Source organism: Melanerpes formicivorus, unplaced genomic scaffold, assembly GCF_026170545.1.
Source record: "Melanerpes formicivorus ecotype bairdi unplaced genomic scaffold, bMelFor1.0.p_v2 SCAF_1, whole genome shotgun sequence".
NCBI lineage: Eukaryota > Metazoa > Chordata > Aves > Piciformes > Picidae > Melanerpes > Melanerpes formicivorus.
Window position 1 is genome coordinate 19,217,739 of NW_027142353.1, and position 14,741 is coordinate 19,232,479.

General features: G+C 39.8%; 1 protein-coding gene across 1 annotated transcript in view; it reads right to left on the reverse strand.

The window, feature by feature from the left end:
- DNAJC3 (DnaJ heat shock protein family (Hsp40) member C3) overlaps positions 1 to 14,741 on the reverse strand; it is a 42,253-nt gene that overhangs the window by 18,158 nt on the left and 9,354 nt on the right. Inside the window, exons 3-6 of the mRNA XM_068168511.1 lie at positions 13,359 to 13,483; positions 12,244 to 12,318; positions 1,873 to 2,025; positions 411 to 592 (exon numbers count right to left, since the gene is read on the reverse strand). Of these exons, the coding sequence (XP_068024612.1) occupies positions 411 to 592; positions 1,873 to 2,025; positions 12,244 to 12,318; positions 13,359 to 13,483 (535 nt within the window). The remainder of the gene's footprint in view (positions 1 to 410; positions 593 to 1,872; positions 2,026 to 12,243; positions 12,319 to 13,358; positions 13,484 to 14,741) is intronic.

Consider the following 14,741-nt stretch of genomic DNA (forward strand, 5'->3'; position numbering starts at 1 on the left):
GCCCTAAGTCTTAATCCATACATTTTTTGGTTTGAGTTTTAATCTTAATTTGAATGGAGGTACAAAGTTTAAAAAGGCTCCACCCAAAGCAAGTTCAGAGCAGCGCTTTCTTCTAGCATGGCAAAATACAATCAAAGACAGTAAATTAAGTAACTCTGACGGACCTGCTTCAAGGCTTCTGTTTACATAAGCAAAGCGCTAGGAACCACTAATGACAGTGCCTGCCATGAATAAAGATGGTGCCTGCACTGCAAGTTCCTTAGCTTCTGAAAACAGAGCTTCCTTTACCAGGTCCAGACCCGAGCTGCTACTCCATCCAAAACCCAAATAAACACCACAGACATTTCATGGTTTATCATGACCACATTTTCTGTCTCAATTATAATGCTTACAGCAAACAGTAAAATTACCTGAGTGACAATTCATGGTCTCCCAGCTGATAGTATATTTTGCTGATTTTATAGAAGGCTTCAGTGTTATCACTCTTTAATTTGGCAGCAGCTTTCAAGTCACTAATGGCTTTGCTTGGTTCCCCTTCCTTTATATAACACTCAGCTCGAAGTTCTCGTAGCTCTGCATCCCAAACACAAACCTTGAGAAATCAAAATTAAAGCTTGGTTTTGGTCCATAACACTTCACTTCTTTTCCTTCACAATAATAATCTTAAAAAAATTAGTAAAAAACCCCCAAACCAAACAATAAACATCTAATTTCACTTTGCCAACTGCAATAGCATAAGGTTCAAGCCGCATGCAGAGCACATGAAATTAGCATCTATGCTTCCTGGTGGATGCTGTGTTGCACCTGCCCACACAGAAGAAAACAAAGGCCTGAAAAATTTGTAAATGATTCAATAGCTCATGCAGGGAGATGAATTAAATCTACTGGCACTGCTTAAACTGGGACAGTCTGCTGAGCCTCCAGGGAGGATATCAGAACCATCAATTATTGTATCTTCCCAAAAGAATAGGGGTAATGAATAGCAAAAGCAGCAAGCTGGCAGTTGTCCTCTAGAAAAGTCTTTGGGTAAGATTGAGCTACACTAGATTTGACCTTAGTATCCACATTCTGAATATATATATTACAATATTACAGTATGGCAAGAATTGCCTATCATAATTCATTTTAGCAGCTTTACCCTCTGTCATGTTTTTAAAACATCATTTTAGAGAACAAGGCTTTTCTGCTTTTCCGTGTTCCCTTCACATAAACAAACTCCTACACCTTGGCAGCTTCTTCACCAAAAGCTAGAATGTTGTAAATTCCAAGTCAATTGTTAATTTGTGTGTGAAGAGTCATGGTAGTCAACTGTCTTTTAATGTACTTTTCTATATGACACAGGAAATGTCCACATGATTGAGTTATTTATACTGACTACCTATACTGATTAAGACTCAAAAAGTAGAGGTATCTAAGACACAAGCCCAAAATCCAGAGGGCTATTTTTAACTATGTGATTTTTCTCAACTTTTGTTACTTCATTTTCTCATAAAGATTGCCTGCATGTAGGCAATGAAAAAAAACCTCTGCACCTCTTATATTTGACAGATCTTCATTAGTGGGAGAACAATTTTTTTTTTTCCAAACTTCCCCAAGAACCAAAAAATAGGAAAGTATGAACAAGAAAATTATCCACAGCCCAAGTTTGGCTGAACTTGTATCTTTAACCCCAACTACAGACAATTGTAATGACCTTTTTCAGGTAGTGCTCAGCATTCTCCACTCTCCAGCTTCATTATGGAGTATGGTTCTGTCTTGCTGAGCACCATATTATACCAAGTCTTCTTACATTGTTATTAAAATAAAAATACACAGATGTCAAGACAGGAACTCTTACTTTCCTTTCACAGTACCATTTTACTTAACACTTACTGCTAAGATTTCATCAAGAAGAGAAATAGCAGCTTCATAATCCTCTTTCTGGTAGGCAGATAATGCTTGTGAATGCAGGCGCTGTAGCTCATCAGATTTTGTCAGCTGAGCCTGGGCTTCCTTTTCCTCATTACTGCTAGGATTGGATTTCAGCTGCAAACATTAGCAAAGAGAGAGACTGAAGTGCTTGTTCAAAGATCATTTTGTCCCATTAACAATCATATCATGGAGAACTGTCTAAAGCTGCAAATAAAGCAAAGTAAGTTCTAAAATTCCACTAGAAAGAAATATTTTCAACTCCAAACTTCAAAAAACCCCAGACATTTTTAGTTTCTATAAAAATTGTCACAAGTCAGAGAAACCAAATTCCTTCCTCCACCACGCCTGATCATTTAGCACTGAACACATACACAACAGTCGTCACCTCCCCCCGTAAGTCATGGATCTCTCAATTGTACTCTCTCTGCAGACACTTGCTAAACACTGGACTCCTCAGCACCAGTAGAAAGTGTATCTACACAGCATAAGCACATCTCACTTTAAGCACAACTCTCAAATTCATGACAGAAGCAGATGCTACCCGTCCCAGACAGTATTACTGTAAAGCTGTGTTTCCTACATTTTCCCCAAATAAAAGTGGTTACAGCAGCAAGTTAAGATGGTACAGATCAGGGAAAGGTTCAACTAGGATCAGCTGGTAATTTCTACCCTTCATATGTAGATTTATTTTTTTTAAATTGAAGTTTTGTCTGCAAAGACTTTCTTAAACTGCTCTCCAAGTAACTAGAAAGCGTTACATTGTACTAACCTTCATTTGTTTAGGCAGGTTTGTATTCAAATTAAAAACCAGAGAACAAAAAAAAAAAACCAAAACCACCCCAAACAAAAAACACCTCAGCCACAACAAAACAAACCAACCAACCCAAACCCCCAAAACAAGTAACAAAATGTCACAAGTAACTCTGGTATCACCCAGGAAGCCAAATATAGGCCAGTAAGAGTCTCAGTCATGCTCTTCGCAAAGCCAAGACATGGTCTGCAAGATCAGTGTAGTTTGAATAAGGCACTGACTTCACACTTGTTGCTGATCAGAATGACATTACAATGAGGGCAGTGAAATACCTGAACATGTTGAGTAGAGGGGTCTCTAGCAACCCAATCTAGCTAGAGATGTCCCCACTCACTGCAGCAGGATTGGACAAGATGACCTTCAAGGGTCCCTTCCAACCCAATGCATTCTATGACTTCCAAAGTTTGAAAAGAGACAGCTCAGCAGAATTTGAACTTACTTTTGTTTGGTTGAAAATAAAAATTTGCACTGCCTTGAATTTTATAAACAGAATGCTGACTAAAGTTACTGAGTCCTCAGAGTAATGCAGTACTGTTTCCTTCCTCCTGTAGCCCAAAAGTGGCCTCTTCCCTTTTTCTCATCAGTTCTTCAAACACTCGTATTTTGTGCTTAAGTCTCTAATGTAATTCAACATCTTCTCTCAGAACTCCTTCAACAAAACTTCCCCTGGTTCTAACACTTAAGCATATGAAAGGAAAAAGCCTAAATGCAACATCAAAACCATGCACAAGTCCCACCTCTGTCTTAAATTCTTCATTTTAAGTCCTTTTGAACCTTATGCAGTTGTTTCATTTTATTCTCACAAAAAATCAAGTCGTACTTAGACCTGAAAATTCTCCTTTATTCCCTACACTGGTTTTCAGCAAGAGAGAAATACAATCAGAGATTTCTTCTTTGTAGGCTGATTCCTAATACAAGTCTCAAAAAAATCTTTTCTTCTAGTTAGAACAGAAACTCTGCCTATAAACCACAGATGTTGTGCATCCTCTTCCCCAAATCTGGAGCTTGCAGTAGAAACAAATTTCTGCACCTGTAATTTTGAAAGTTTTGAGAGTACAAAACTCTCTGAAGTTTTGAACTCTTCCATTGCAGCTGACTTGCTAAATTTCTGCCTCAATTTCTCAGCGTTTTCCTTTCTTAAAAACAAAGACCTTTTGCTAAGGATGAGCTTTATGCTTCCACTTAAACTTATCTCATGATACTACTGCACTCCTTAGACACACAGTATGTTTCTTGTAATTTATTTGGAGCGAAGCATCAGAGGAATATGGAAAGCAATATTACAAGCATATAGTAAGTCCAACAGTAATAAAGACCATTTGAGTGAAAAACTCCACACAAATTTTATGTAGTATAATCTGTCCAGTTCACAATGAAAGCTATCATTCAAACTGAAGCCATGAAAGCCTTTCTGTGCTCCAGTATGGCCAAGATACACACTCAGAAGCTCTTAATAACTAATTAGCATACTACTATGAGGTTTTACTCAGTGATGTTAAAAGAACCCACCCATTCAGCTCCCAGAAAAAAAACAACAAAAAAAACCCCACCAAACTGGAAATGTGATGCAGTTTGATATTTTAATTTTGGTTTACTTCCCCCTTTTTATTTTCCTTTTTGCTCTGTGATCAGACAACTACCACTTCACTATCAATTACAAATCATATTTCAATTGTTTCTCCTTTTTCTGTGGAGCAGTAAGCTTGGGTATGACAACTCAGAACAACTGCTCACACTAAGTGCTGAGCTTCCAAGAAAGTAGCAAAGTATTTTGAAAGCCATCCAGCTGAATTTAATACACTATACACTAGTATAGCAATCTGCACACTCCTCTACATCCTTCATCGATGGCCTCACAACACAGAGTCAGAGGCTATGCTCTGCTCAATTCTGATGGACAAGCATGCTGCTACTGGTGAACATGTTCTCAGCACAGTCTTTGAGGTTTACTACATTTGGACTAGAACACTAAATTAGTTGCAGCTTCAGTTGCAAGAGCTAGCCATCTGTTAACAGAAGCTTTCATTCACAACCAACCTCCTGCCAAATTTACACCTAATTCCTTTACAGGAATCAAAGCCCAGTATACAGGAATAGCTTATACATGCTGTTTTACTTTATAGCCTAGACACAGTATAGGGGAAAAACACACCTTAGGGTAAGCAAACCCCACTCTTCCCTCTGTTCAAGTAAGCAAGACTAAAAGGGGAAAAAAAAAACCACACCAACATAAAAAGTGTTATTCCCATTTGATTTATCAAGTTATGCTTTAAAAGCACTCCCAAGTGTATCTGTCTTTACTCTCATTACTCTCCGTAAGGAAGTTGGCCTCTTTGAGAACTTTATCTCAAGGACTTGAGACAAAACTTTGCAATATTACCTTTCTGCCTCCTACCCATTAAACACAGTAAGAACTCTCTGCTTCAGGATCTTTTATTTTGAAGAAGCACAGGAACGCTTTACAAAACGTCTAAGTTTACCACGATGGCTTACCACGATCTGCCTTGCTTTGCAGCTACATAATTCTACACATTCCTTTGCAATGGCTCATCAACAACACAGGGAAAAGTTGATCGTTTAGTACAGGAATTCTAATGAAGACCACTTACAACCTTGAGAAAACAAAACAAACAAAAAACAACAAAAACAACTCAAAATCCTCTGTACTCAAAGGTACAGATTAAAGATGAACAGGCAATTAATCTATAGCATTTGAATCTCTTAGTATGTACTATAAACAGCCATGATCCGCTTGAAAACCTCTTTAACACTGTTGTTTAAAGATCAGAATACTGTTACAAGCCAAAAGTGTTAGACACACAGTTTCCATAACCTGCTTACAGTCATCCAGTGCCACTAAATTAGGCATATATCCACACATTCTAAAGCTGTTTTATTTCCTTGCTTTTCAAACTGATGCCAGTTAGTAAATAAAGGCAATGAGAAGAAATTTGTTAGGTCTAAGATGAAAAACATTCTGAGGGGAACTGACGGAGCATCCATGTTATCCAACATCAAGATACCCGTGTGTAAGAAACTAAAACTTGTCTCTCTTGATGTGAATCAACAAATATAAAATCACCTTTGCTTCCAGACAACAGAAATGTGTCATGGGCAGACACCACTGGGTAACTGTCTGGAATGTGCACAGACAAGATCATCTCTACCCATCAGCTACCCCAGGAAGGGAGGATGGTGAAAAGGACAATGGATTTGCTACCTGCTATGCCCTGTGGACAATACTTAGACACATACCTAAAAAAGACCCCGAACAAACCACACCTGTGTCTGAAAAACTGTATAAAATACCTGAGCAACGCCTCCTCAGGAGAATAAAACTCAAGGAGAGAAAAGGACAGACACAGACATAACCATGTAGCCTGGAGACAGCAGACCAGGAGGAACCATCCCTCTGCCTTAAGTTCTGCCTGCTGCAACTCATGGAGAAGACAAAAGACATCTTTACTGAAGACACCACATGTTGGAGGTTGCTCAGAGAAGGATTTGGACTTTGGGATCTCTCCCTCCCCTCCTCCAGGGCAGAAAGCACAAGCCAACAAGGATGCAGCAGCACCCTTCCTCCACAGACCCAAACTGTCTTGGGGCTGGCAGGGAGGGTGGTAATATAATTCCTTTCCCCCTCTCTCTCCATTCCCCCCCCTTTTCTTCTGTTCCATCCACTTTATTCTGTTTATAAGTAGCCTTGCTGTTAATATTTTGGCCTTGTTTGTGTCTATAATTTCATAACATGGGAAAGTTCAAAAATAACAGAATTTCCTTCCCCCTCTGGACCAAGACACCATGAACTCAAGAACACTGCACAAAGGAAAGTTCTGCACTGGCAAAGCAATGTATTAAGTAACACAGCTGTAATGTTAAGATGGATGGAAAAAATGCAAGGAAGCACTTAAATACCTTTTATTCTTTACCCTGAAAGCCACAGATGATCACAGAACCACAGAGGAATGCATTTGGAAACAATTTAAATGTCACTTCAATCTGGTTTAGAGACCTTCATATACCCAAATGAGGCTAACTCACAGTGCTGTAAGATAGTCTCCTTCACCTACATCTAAGATAGTTTTATTACACTTACCAACCAACCACAGAGAACTACTCTCTAGTGTATTTTTGAAACAGCCAAGGGTTTCTCCAGAGTAGAACACAATTTGTAGATGTACAGTGCTCAGTCACTTGGTCTTGGCTGACATCTAGTGGAGCTGGAAGTGGAACCACCCTTTTCCAGCTTCTAACTTTTTACGCCTCCAAGGGAGACAGAATTGCATATTTAGGACACTTCAATTTACAGTATTTATTCAACAAACAGCAAGTGTGAGCATTACAGTCAAGCTAAAAAAAAAAGGGAAATCATTTAAAAGAAATATGACAACTCCATCCTTTCCACACTTTCCAGTAGACTAGACAGAGTTCTGTTTACAGAATTCAGCCACTCAAATAATTTTCATTTTCTCTAGGACACAAGCAGGGTCACAGACAATATTACAATGCATATACTAAAGGCTGCCAGAACTTGCATCACTTTTTCACCTCTTCAGAAAGCCTTCCATCAATCAAAGGATATCAACAGTCCTCCTATTTTCACTAAAAAAAAAAAATGCACAAAGAAATCACATGCTTAAAGATAAAATAAATATTACAGGGCTTCTGTGGGCTGAGGTCTTAGACATGAGTGTTGAAGTGCACACAGATCTGTCCTGTTGACTTTGGTTATTAAGAAACTTCTAATTAAAACAGAAACAACTTAATATTAAAAAACATATGGACACTCAACTGATGTTGGAGCAAAGGAACAAATACTATTCGTATACTGTGTGCAATGACTTTCTAAAGTCACCCAAGGACTTCTGCTTAATCCCCATTCCATCCTGGGCACTCTGAACACAAGAATTAGACCACTCAGCTGACACCTGTTGAAAGTTGTGTCACCATCTAGAGGTCCCAGATTTCCAAACTGTTAGATTTTTCTTTTGCAGCTCAGCTAAAGAGCTTCTAAAGATTAATGAATTGTGAATCTGTATTGTTAGACCAAAAAAACCTGTGCGGCCCACATAAGGAACTTCATGCATCTGTTGCCCAAAAAGAAAGGTTTCTTGAAATGCAGTACTGCTTAACATGCCATGGCACAGAAAGTCTGAACCACACCCTCCATCTATCTAAACCTCGTGATTAATTTTGGCCAGCAGGGGAGTACAGAGAAGAGGAAAAAAAAAGGAAGAAAAAAAATTGTGTCTGAAGGCCGGGTTTCAAGAAACTCTGCTCCTGAAAGGGCTATTCCCATCCTTCCCAGGCAGGCATTCCCACTGCCTGCTCTCACTGATGCTGTCTCACAAGACAGCCAGTGCCAATATGCCACAAGGGGTCAGAAACTTCCAAAATTAGAGTGCTCTGCATAACAATCATGTAACTACAAAGGCATTTAGAGTGCTCAAGAAACTTTGCTTCAACAGACTACAAAACTACAGAGAAATAATTCAAGTGTATGAAATTTTCCTTTCACAAGTATAAACTAAAGGATTGGGGGTTTTCATTAAGAGTTTCAGTGATTCCTTTAAGCTCTACACAAAACCTCTGCTGTTAGAAATTGGAACAGTTTACTTGTCATTCTCTCCTCCATTTAGGATGGGCTGAATTTGTCTTACTCTTTCTCTCCCTCAAAAATAACTGCATCTACTAAACTGCTGAGATGTATTTCAAGAAGCATGACTACAAGATGAGGAATAGGAATTAAAAAAAACCCAAACCCCAGCTTTTCAGAGTCACCACTGGGATTCAATAGACTTCTGCAATATGCTGTGAGAGAACAGGAATTTTACAAGTAGCTTATTACATCAATCGCCTGACAGTTCTGGTAGGCGCAGAAAGCAGCGCTGGTGACACTGATTCTTAATGCAAGTGTCATATGAGGAATTACAAGCCAGCTCACTCCTACACGTCCGTCCTTGAGTAGTCCAAGTCCAAGCAAAATTGCTCTCCTTAGTTGCCACAGCCTGACTTGGTTTCTCCAAGTCAGAAGTGGGGAATACTATAAAATCTTAGCTACTCCTTTGAAGACAACACCTGACTCAAACCAACAAACACTCTCATCCTAGAATCACTTCAAACAAGGCTGGTTTTACTAGAAGAAAGCCCACAGACAAAACTATTTCTTCAGGAAAGAAGCAACACTGACAGTAAAACCACTCATATTTAACACCCTGCAATTCATTCCTGTAAGATTCTAACACCCTTAGGACTACCTATTCTAGGCAACATCCTGAAACACTGCACAGTAAAGCAAGTGAATTATTTTTCTTCAAATCATGGCTTCCGTTTCAGGAAGGGCAATGAATAGGTGAAGGTTTGTTTTGGTTTGTTAAATACTCCCCAACTCTCCACAATATTCAACTCTTGCAGACTACAGCATATGACCAGGTCTCTGCATGCCTACTGATTCACAGCAAATGCAGATTTAGAGCCTATTCACTGTTATGCAGAATGGCCCCAATTTAACTCAGATTTAGCTCCAGATCTGACACCAAAGTTTACTGATGTGCTTGCTATGTGCTTACCCAGAATGAGAGCATCCTAGTTAGATGATACCCGGCCAACAGAGAGGCAAAAGGACTGTTCAGATCCTGACCTACATTTACTCAGCTGAAGAGCAGAATCATAGACTACATACTCTGTTCACATGTAAAAGGTACAACTTTAGATAATCAAGTCCACAATTAACTTGTAGCCTACAACCTACTGAGATCCCATTGGCATTTCTTTGTGCTGTATCCACCCTAGTAGTAGAAAAAAACCTTTCATCTCAAGGTACAACTTATTTCTTTTGGCTTCTTGGCAATTCACTTAAAATACAAGTCAAAGAGGGTCTTGATGTCTTGTAATCATTTAGAAAGCAGTTCAGTAACTAACCTATCAACCTTCCTCCTTCCCTCCTCCCCTCTAATTTACCAAGAAAAATAAACCCAACCCCAAATCAACCAACCAAACAAAACAACAATCCTCCCAACCCACACCAAAGTAACACAGAATGTTAATACATTTCACAGTGTTATGACTAATTTTGTGTTTAAATGCAAACATGCCGCCAGAGCACAGCAGGTATTTTAGACATGTAAAGAACTGGTAGAATAATCAGACTGGCTGTCTGAAAGAACTAGAAGAACACAAGGCAGTATCTCAAATACAATATGTATTTCACTTAAAGATTCAAGGAACGCATAACTTAATCCCTTCCCTCCTTTGAATAAATTAATCTGTTACAAAGGATGACTTCAATATTGGCCTATTTTGCTTGAATAAACTGTACTTAACTGAAAACTCTGCTCCTCAAACACTCCACTTGCCATATTTTCCAAGTACACAGGCAGTATTGTTTGCAAAACCAAGGGAAGTGGGAGTATCTTCATAAACCATCTTCTAAGAAGAAACTGTCCTACTTCATGTTTAAAACCTGACTGAAGACTGAGCTATTTGCCCACAGGCAGCAATCTAAATTTTTGCAGTTGTTTTGGAAAAAGGGCAATCTACTTGGCAGTTGACTGGGGAAGCATTTCCATATGTAGCATTAAGCATACTTCAAGAAACTGTAAGTGCAAAGAGATGCATATACAGACTCAGAATCAGCATTGACATTATGTAATTGATACTGCAGCAGCTATGGCCTCAATCAGAGCTGAGCCATACTTGGAAACAGCAGAGCTGCACTGCAACTAGATCAATCAGAAGTACAACTGCAGACCACACACTACTAAAACTTCTAGAAGAAGCAGCAGCTAGAGGAGCCACTGCTGCATGAATTTCAGACTAAGCTATTGCAAGTATGCTACAAACACAAAGACCTGCTGCATTTATACCTGCAGGAGTCATTCCTCTAAACCATCCTGCAAAGCATACAGTATAACTGCGTTGTGTCATACATACTCTCTAACATATTCTGGGGTTAGAAGTTTCTTTTTGCAGTGTGAGGCTCAATGCACAAAATACCCATTGAAAGAAAAAAACCATCACACAAGTGAGTTTCAGGTTTGTAGCAGTGAATAATTAATTGGAGTTTGATCAGGAATACCCAGCTGCCACAGGCTGCCTGGGAATAATCGGTGTTTGTGCCCAGCTGCCCAGGGGTGTCTGGGAATGCTTGGTGTTTGACCAGAAGCCGCCAGGTGCACGGTAAGACATATCTGTAGGTTTCCTCTGTTTATGGAACTAAGTGGGGATGGGAATGTATTGAATGTGTTGATATCCTGAGCTGACTGCAGAAGACCATCAAGCTCTCAACTGACTGCTAATGGACCTGAGGGAGATGAAGATGAGGAAGCCTATCGCTGGACAGGGATCGTGCGACCCCCTAAGCAGGCTGCGCACATGAGTAGTAGGGTGAGAAGTTACATAACACGATTGCAAAATATGGGAGGGGCTTTGGCTTCAAGACCTAACCTCCTGTGACATCCCGGCCCGATGTCACAGGACACGGGACCCTTAAGAAACCTGAAGATTGCTACTGGCAGGGGCTGGCACTTCTCCAATCCAACAAGACAAGACTTGGTCTCGCAGGGACGCCTGCATGGATTGGAGACAGTCAGCTCCACCACTCTGCAATCTTTGGTACCACTGTGTTTCTTATAGGGTGTTTAGGATAAGTTAGCTTCACTTTGCTGGGGACTGGGCTTTGCTTTCAGGTTTACTGGGTAGCTTGCAGGGTTATGCCATGCTTTACTTGGGATCAGGCTCTGCTTTCAGCTTTCATGGGTAAGTTATGAGGTTGTGCCTTGCTTTGAGGTTCCTGCCTTGCAGTGCTTCGGCACAGCTGCATCTGCCTTTTATATTAGAGAAAGTAGGACCTATTGGCACCTGTGGTACATGTAACTAATTAATTCCTCATCAAAAAGAGTCCACTGGAACAGTGAAAAACAACTGCATTTGCATGGGAACTATGGGTGCTTCCTGATCATGGAAAGAAAGTATTGTCAGCACATTTGTGAAAGATGGAGAACTCTTTCACAGATGGTAAGACAAAGACATGTGTGTCACTGAAATTCATTGATTTTAATAGCCCAGTGACTAAATTCAGAGCCCAGGATGCTTACACAATCAACCGTCAAAGGCTGATCCATGAGTCTTCCCCTAGTGATTTCCAGGGTTACCTGAATACAGTGACATAAAGCAGGATTCAATTACATACTTTGAGTCCCACATCACTTACCCTTTCTTCCTGAATGACAGTTGCTCCCTAGAATAGGTGTCATGAAGCAGAGATCACACACACAAAGACTTTTCAAAGTGCTTAGCTACTTCATGAAACACCTTATTATTTCATCTCCATCAGTGCATTACAACTTTTTCAGTCATTTATTCATACAAGATGGCTGAGCTACAATACCTTTAAAGAACAGTAAAGACAAACCCAGAAATACATATACATGTGCTCTAGAGCACGAGAGTTCAGATGAGACCTTGGCAAAGAACACAACTTTAAAAGCAGTGACACAGTTCAACTCAGGCCTCCAACTTACCACATTTTTAAAGTCATCCTCTGCTTCATCAAATTTTCCTTGCTTGAGCAGTAAGTGTCCTCTCTGCAATCTTGCCTGAAATGAAACGTAAGTTCTTTTGATTTACAAATTGGCATTAAGTCAAGTATGAACACAAGCTTCAGCTTCCTTTATCCTGGAAAAATAACAAAAAACCCCTTTCATTTTACTACAGCTGACAAGCTGAAACAGAAATCTCAACACCCATTGTCTTCTAGGTGTTTGTACGAGGACTCTTTGGTGAAGATCAGTCTGCACCAGAACTGAAGGACAAAAAGCAACCAGTTTTTATGAGCAGCTCTAACTCATGGAAACAGGTCATTCAAAAAGCTAAATAAAATAAAGTGAGTGTTTATCTTACACCACCTTCCTGATTAGAGATTAAGAAATTGGCAGAAATAACAAAGAATTCCCACATTTAATTCTTCTGCCATATTTTCTGAGTAACAGAAGCTATGTAAAAAAAGTCAATCCGTGATTTTGAAGATTCTGACTTGTATTTCCATGCAATTAATTTAGTATATGCTCCTTCATTGTAAGCTATGTAGGATATGCCACTGCCCATGCAAAGGGAGATGACAGAATTGGATAGAGAGGACCTCCTTCTAGTGAGGCAGTTTCCACACACAGCATGCAGAAGTGAGCAAGAGGCAAGCAAATCAGAACTTTCAACAGCCCCATAGGAAGGCAGTGAGACAGGACAGCTCGTGCGTAGAAGAGATGCCTCAAATCAAAAGCTGATTAAGATAGAAGAAAAAGAGGCATCTGTGCACTCCTTCTCCTCCTCCTCTCTCTCAAATGGCATAGCTTTGATGATTGAGGGGAGAATAACCACAAGAGAGAAATAGAAAGTGTTTAACACAAACCCGTGAGGAACATGAACTTAATAGAACCACTGTTAGTTGTTAGAATAACTGGCTAAGCTGTACTCACAGTTGCTAATTCAAGCACATACACCACTGCTATTATTTTATCCTACTTAAAGTCCTCTGAGTGATAATGTTTTTTCTATTTCCATTTAGCCAAATCTGAAATAACGACCTTCTTTGAATCAGCTTTTTTATGCTTGAACCATTTTCAATTCCAGCAATACTTACTGATGTGAAGTCCTGCTTTAATTCAACCACTTTACTTAAATCACGAATTGCTGCTTTAGATTTGCCCATGGCTAAGTATACTGTGGCTCTTCTGTAATAAGCAATGTAGTTATCAGAGTCTCCCTCTAGAAGTGAAGAAACAGTAATCAGAACACAATTTCAAAGCAAATGAAACTTCTGGTACAGTGAAACTTTAATGACTAAAAATATATTATCTGAGTTTTAAGCAACCAGAAAATAAAATGGTATTTATAAGACATAATATTTGTAATATCAGATATTGCTTGGATAACGGTGTTTCTTGTTAAATAACAAGTAATAAAGAGTACCAACGGTGAAACATGAACAAGTTTCTCTGCTTCATACAGGAAAATAGCCACTTCATACTAACCCTTTATCTCCAACTGCAAACATACATTTGAAATCAATGGGACACTTCCAGTCTGTCATATCTCCTATGAGGACAGACTGAAAGAGCTGGGGCTGTTCAGTCTGCAGAAGAGAAGGCTCCGAGGTGACCTAATTGTGGCCTTCCAGTATCTGAAGGGGGCCTACAGGAAGGCTGGGGAAGGACTTCTCAGGATCTCAGGTAGTGATAGTACTAGGGGGAATGGAATGAAGCTGGAGGTGGGGAGATTCAGGCTGGATGTGAGGAGGAGGTTCTTCCCCATGAGAGTGGTGAGACCCTGGAATGGGTTGTCCAGGGAGGTGGTCGAGGCCCCGTCCCTGGAGGTGTTTAAGAGCAGGCTGGATGAGGCTCTGTCCAGCCTGATCTAGTGTGGGGTGTCCCTGCCCATGGCAGGGGGGTTGGAACTAGATGATCCTTGTGGTCCCTTCCTACCCTGAATGATACTATGATGTAAGATCCAAGCAAACAATCCCCAAATGACCTATATATTAGTCCAATGTTGTCAGACAGATAAATCTTATAAGCCATCCACTGAAACAGAAGCAACTTCTTTAATATTCTGTGTGGCCACCAACCCCTCTCAATGGCATACAAATGCACGTATGCTATCAAAACCTGAAGGTTAACTTCAAGGCACACAGATAGCCTGTTGTCTGCTGGCCAATTATCCAAGATTCAGCCGTTTTAATGCTCTCTAGGTTAGAGTGTGTGACACTCTTATAGGACACAAACATCAGCCTCTGAAATCAAGAAGAAATTTCCTAATATGCTTCTCTACGCAGCAGGTAAAAGAAAAAGGTAACAGTCAATATGGGCTCTCAGGGAAAGGCAGCTTGGAGCACCCAAACAATCATACACAGTAAAAGACAGTGACCTTTTTACTGTGACATTATTAAAAACAAAATTTAAAAAAAAAAAAATTAAAAATCACCAATCCAGATGTCAACAAGAACATCCAAACCTGAGGAACAAAA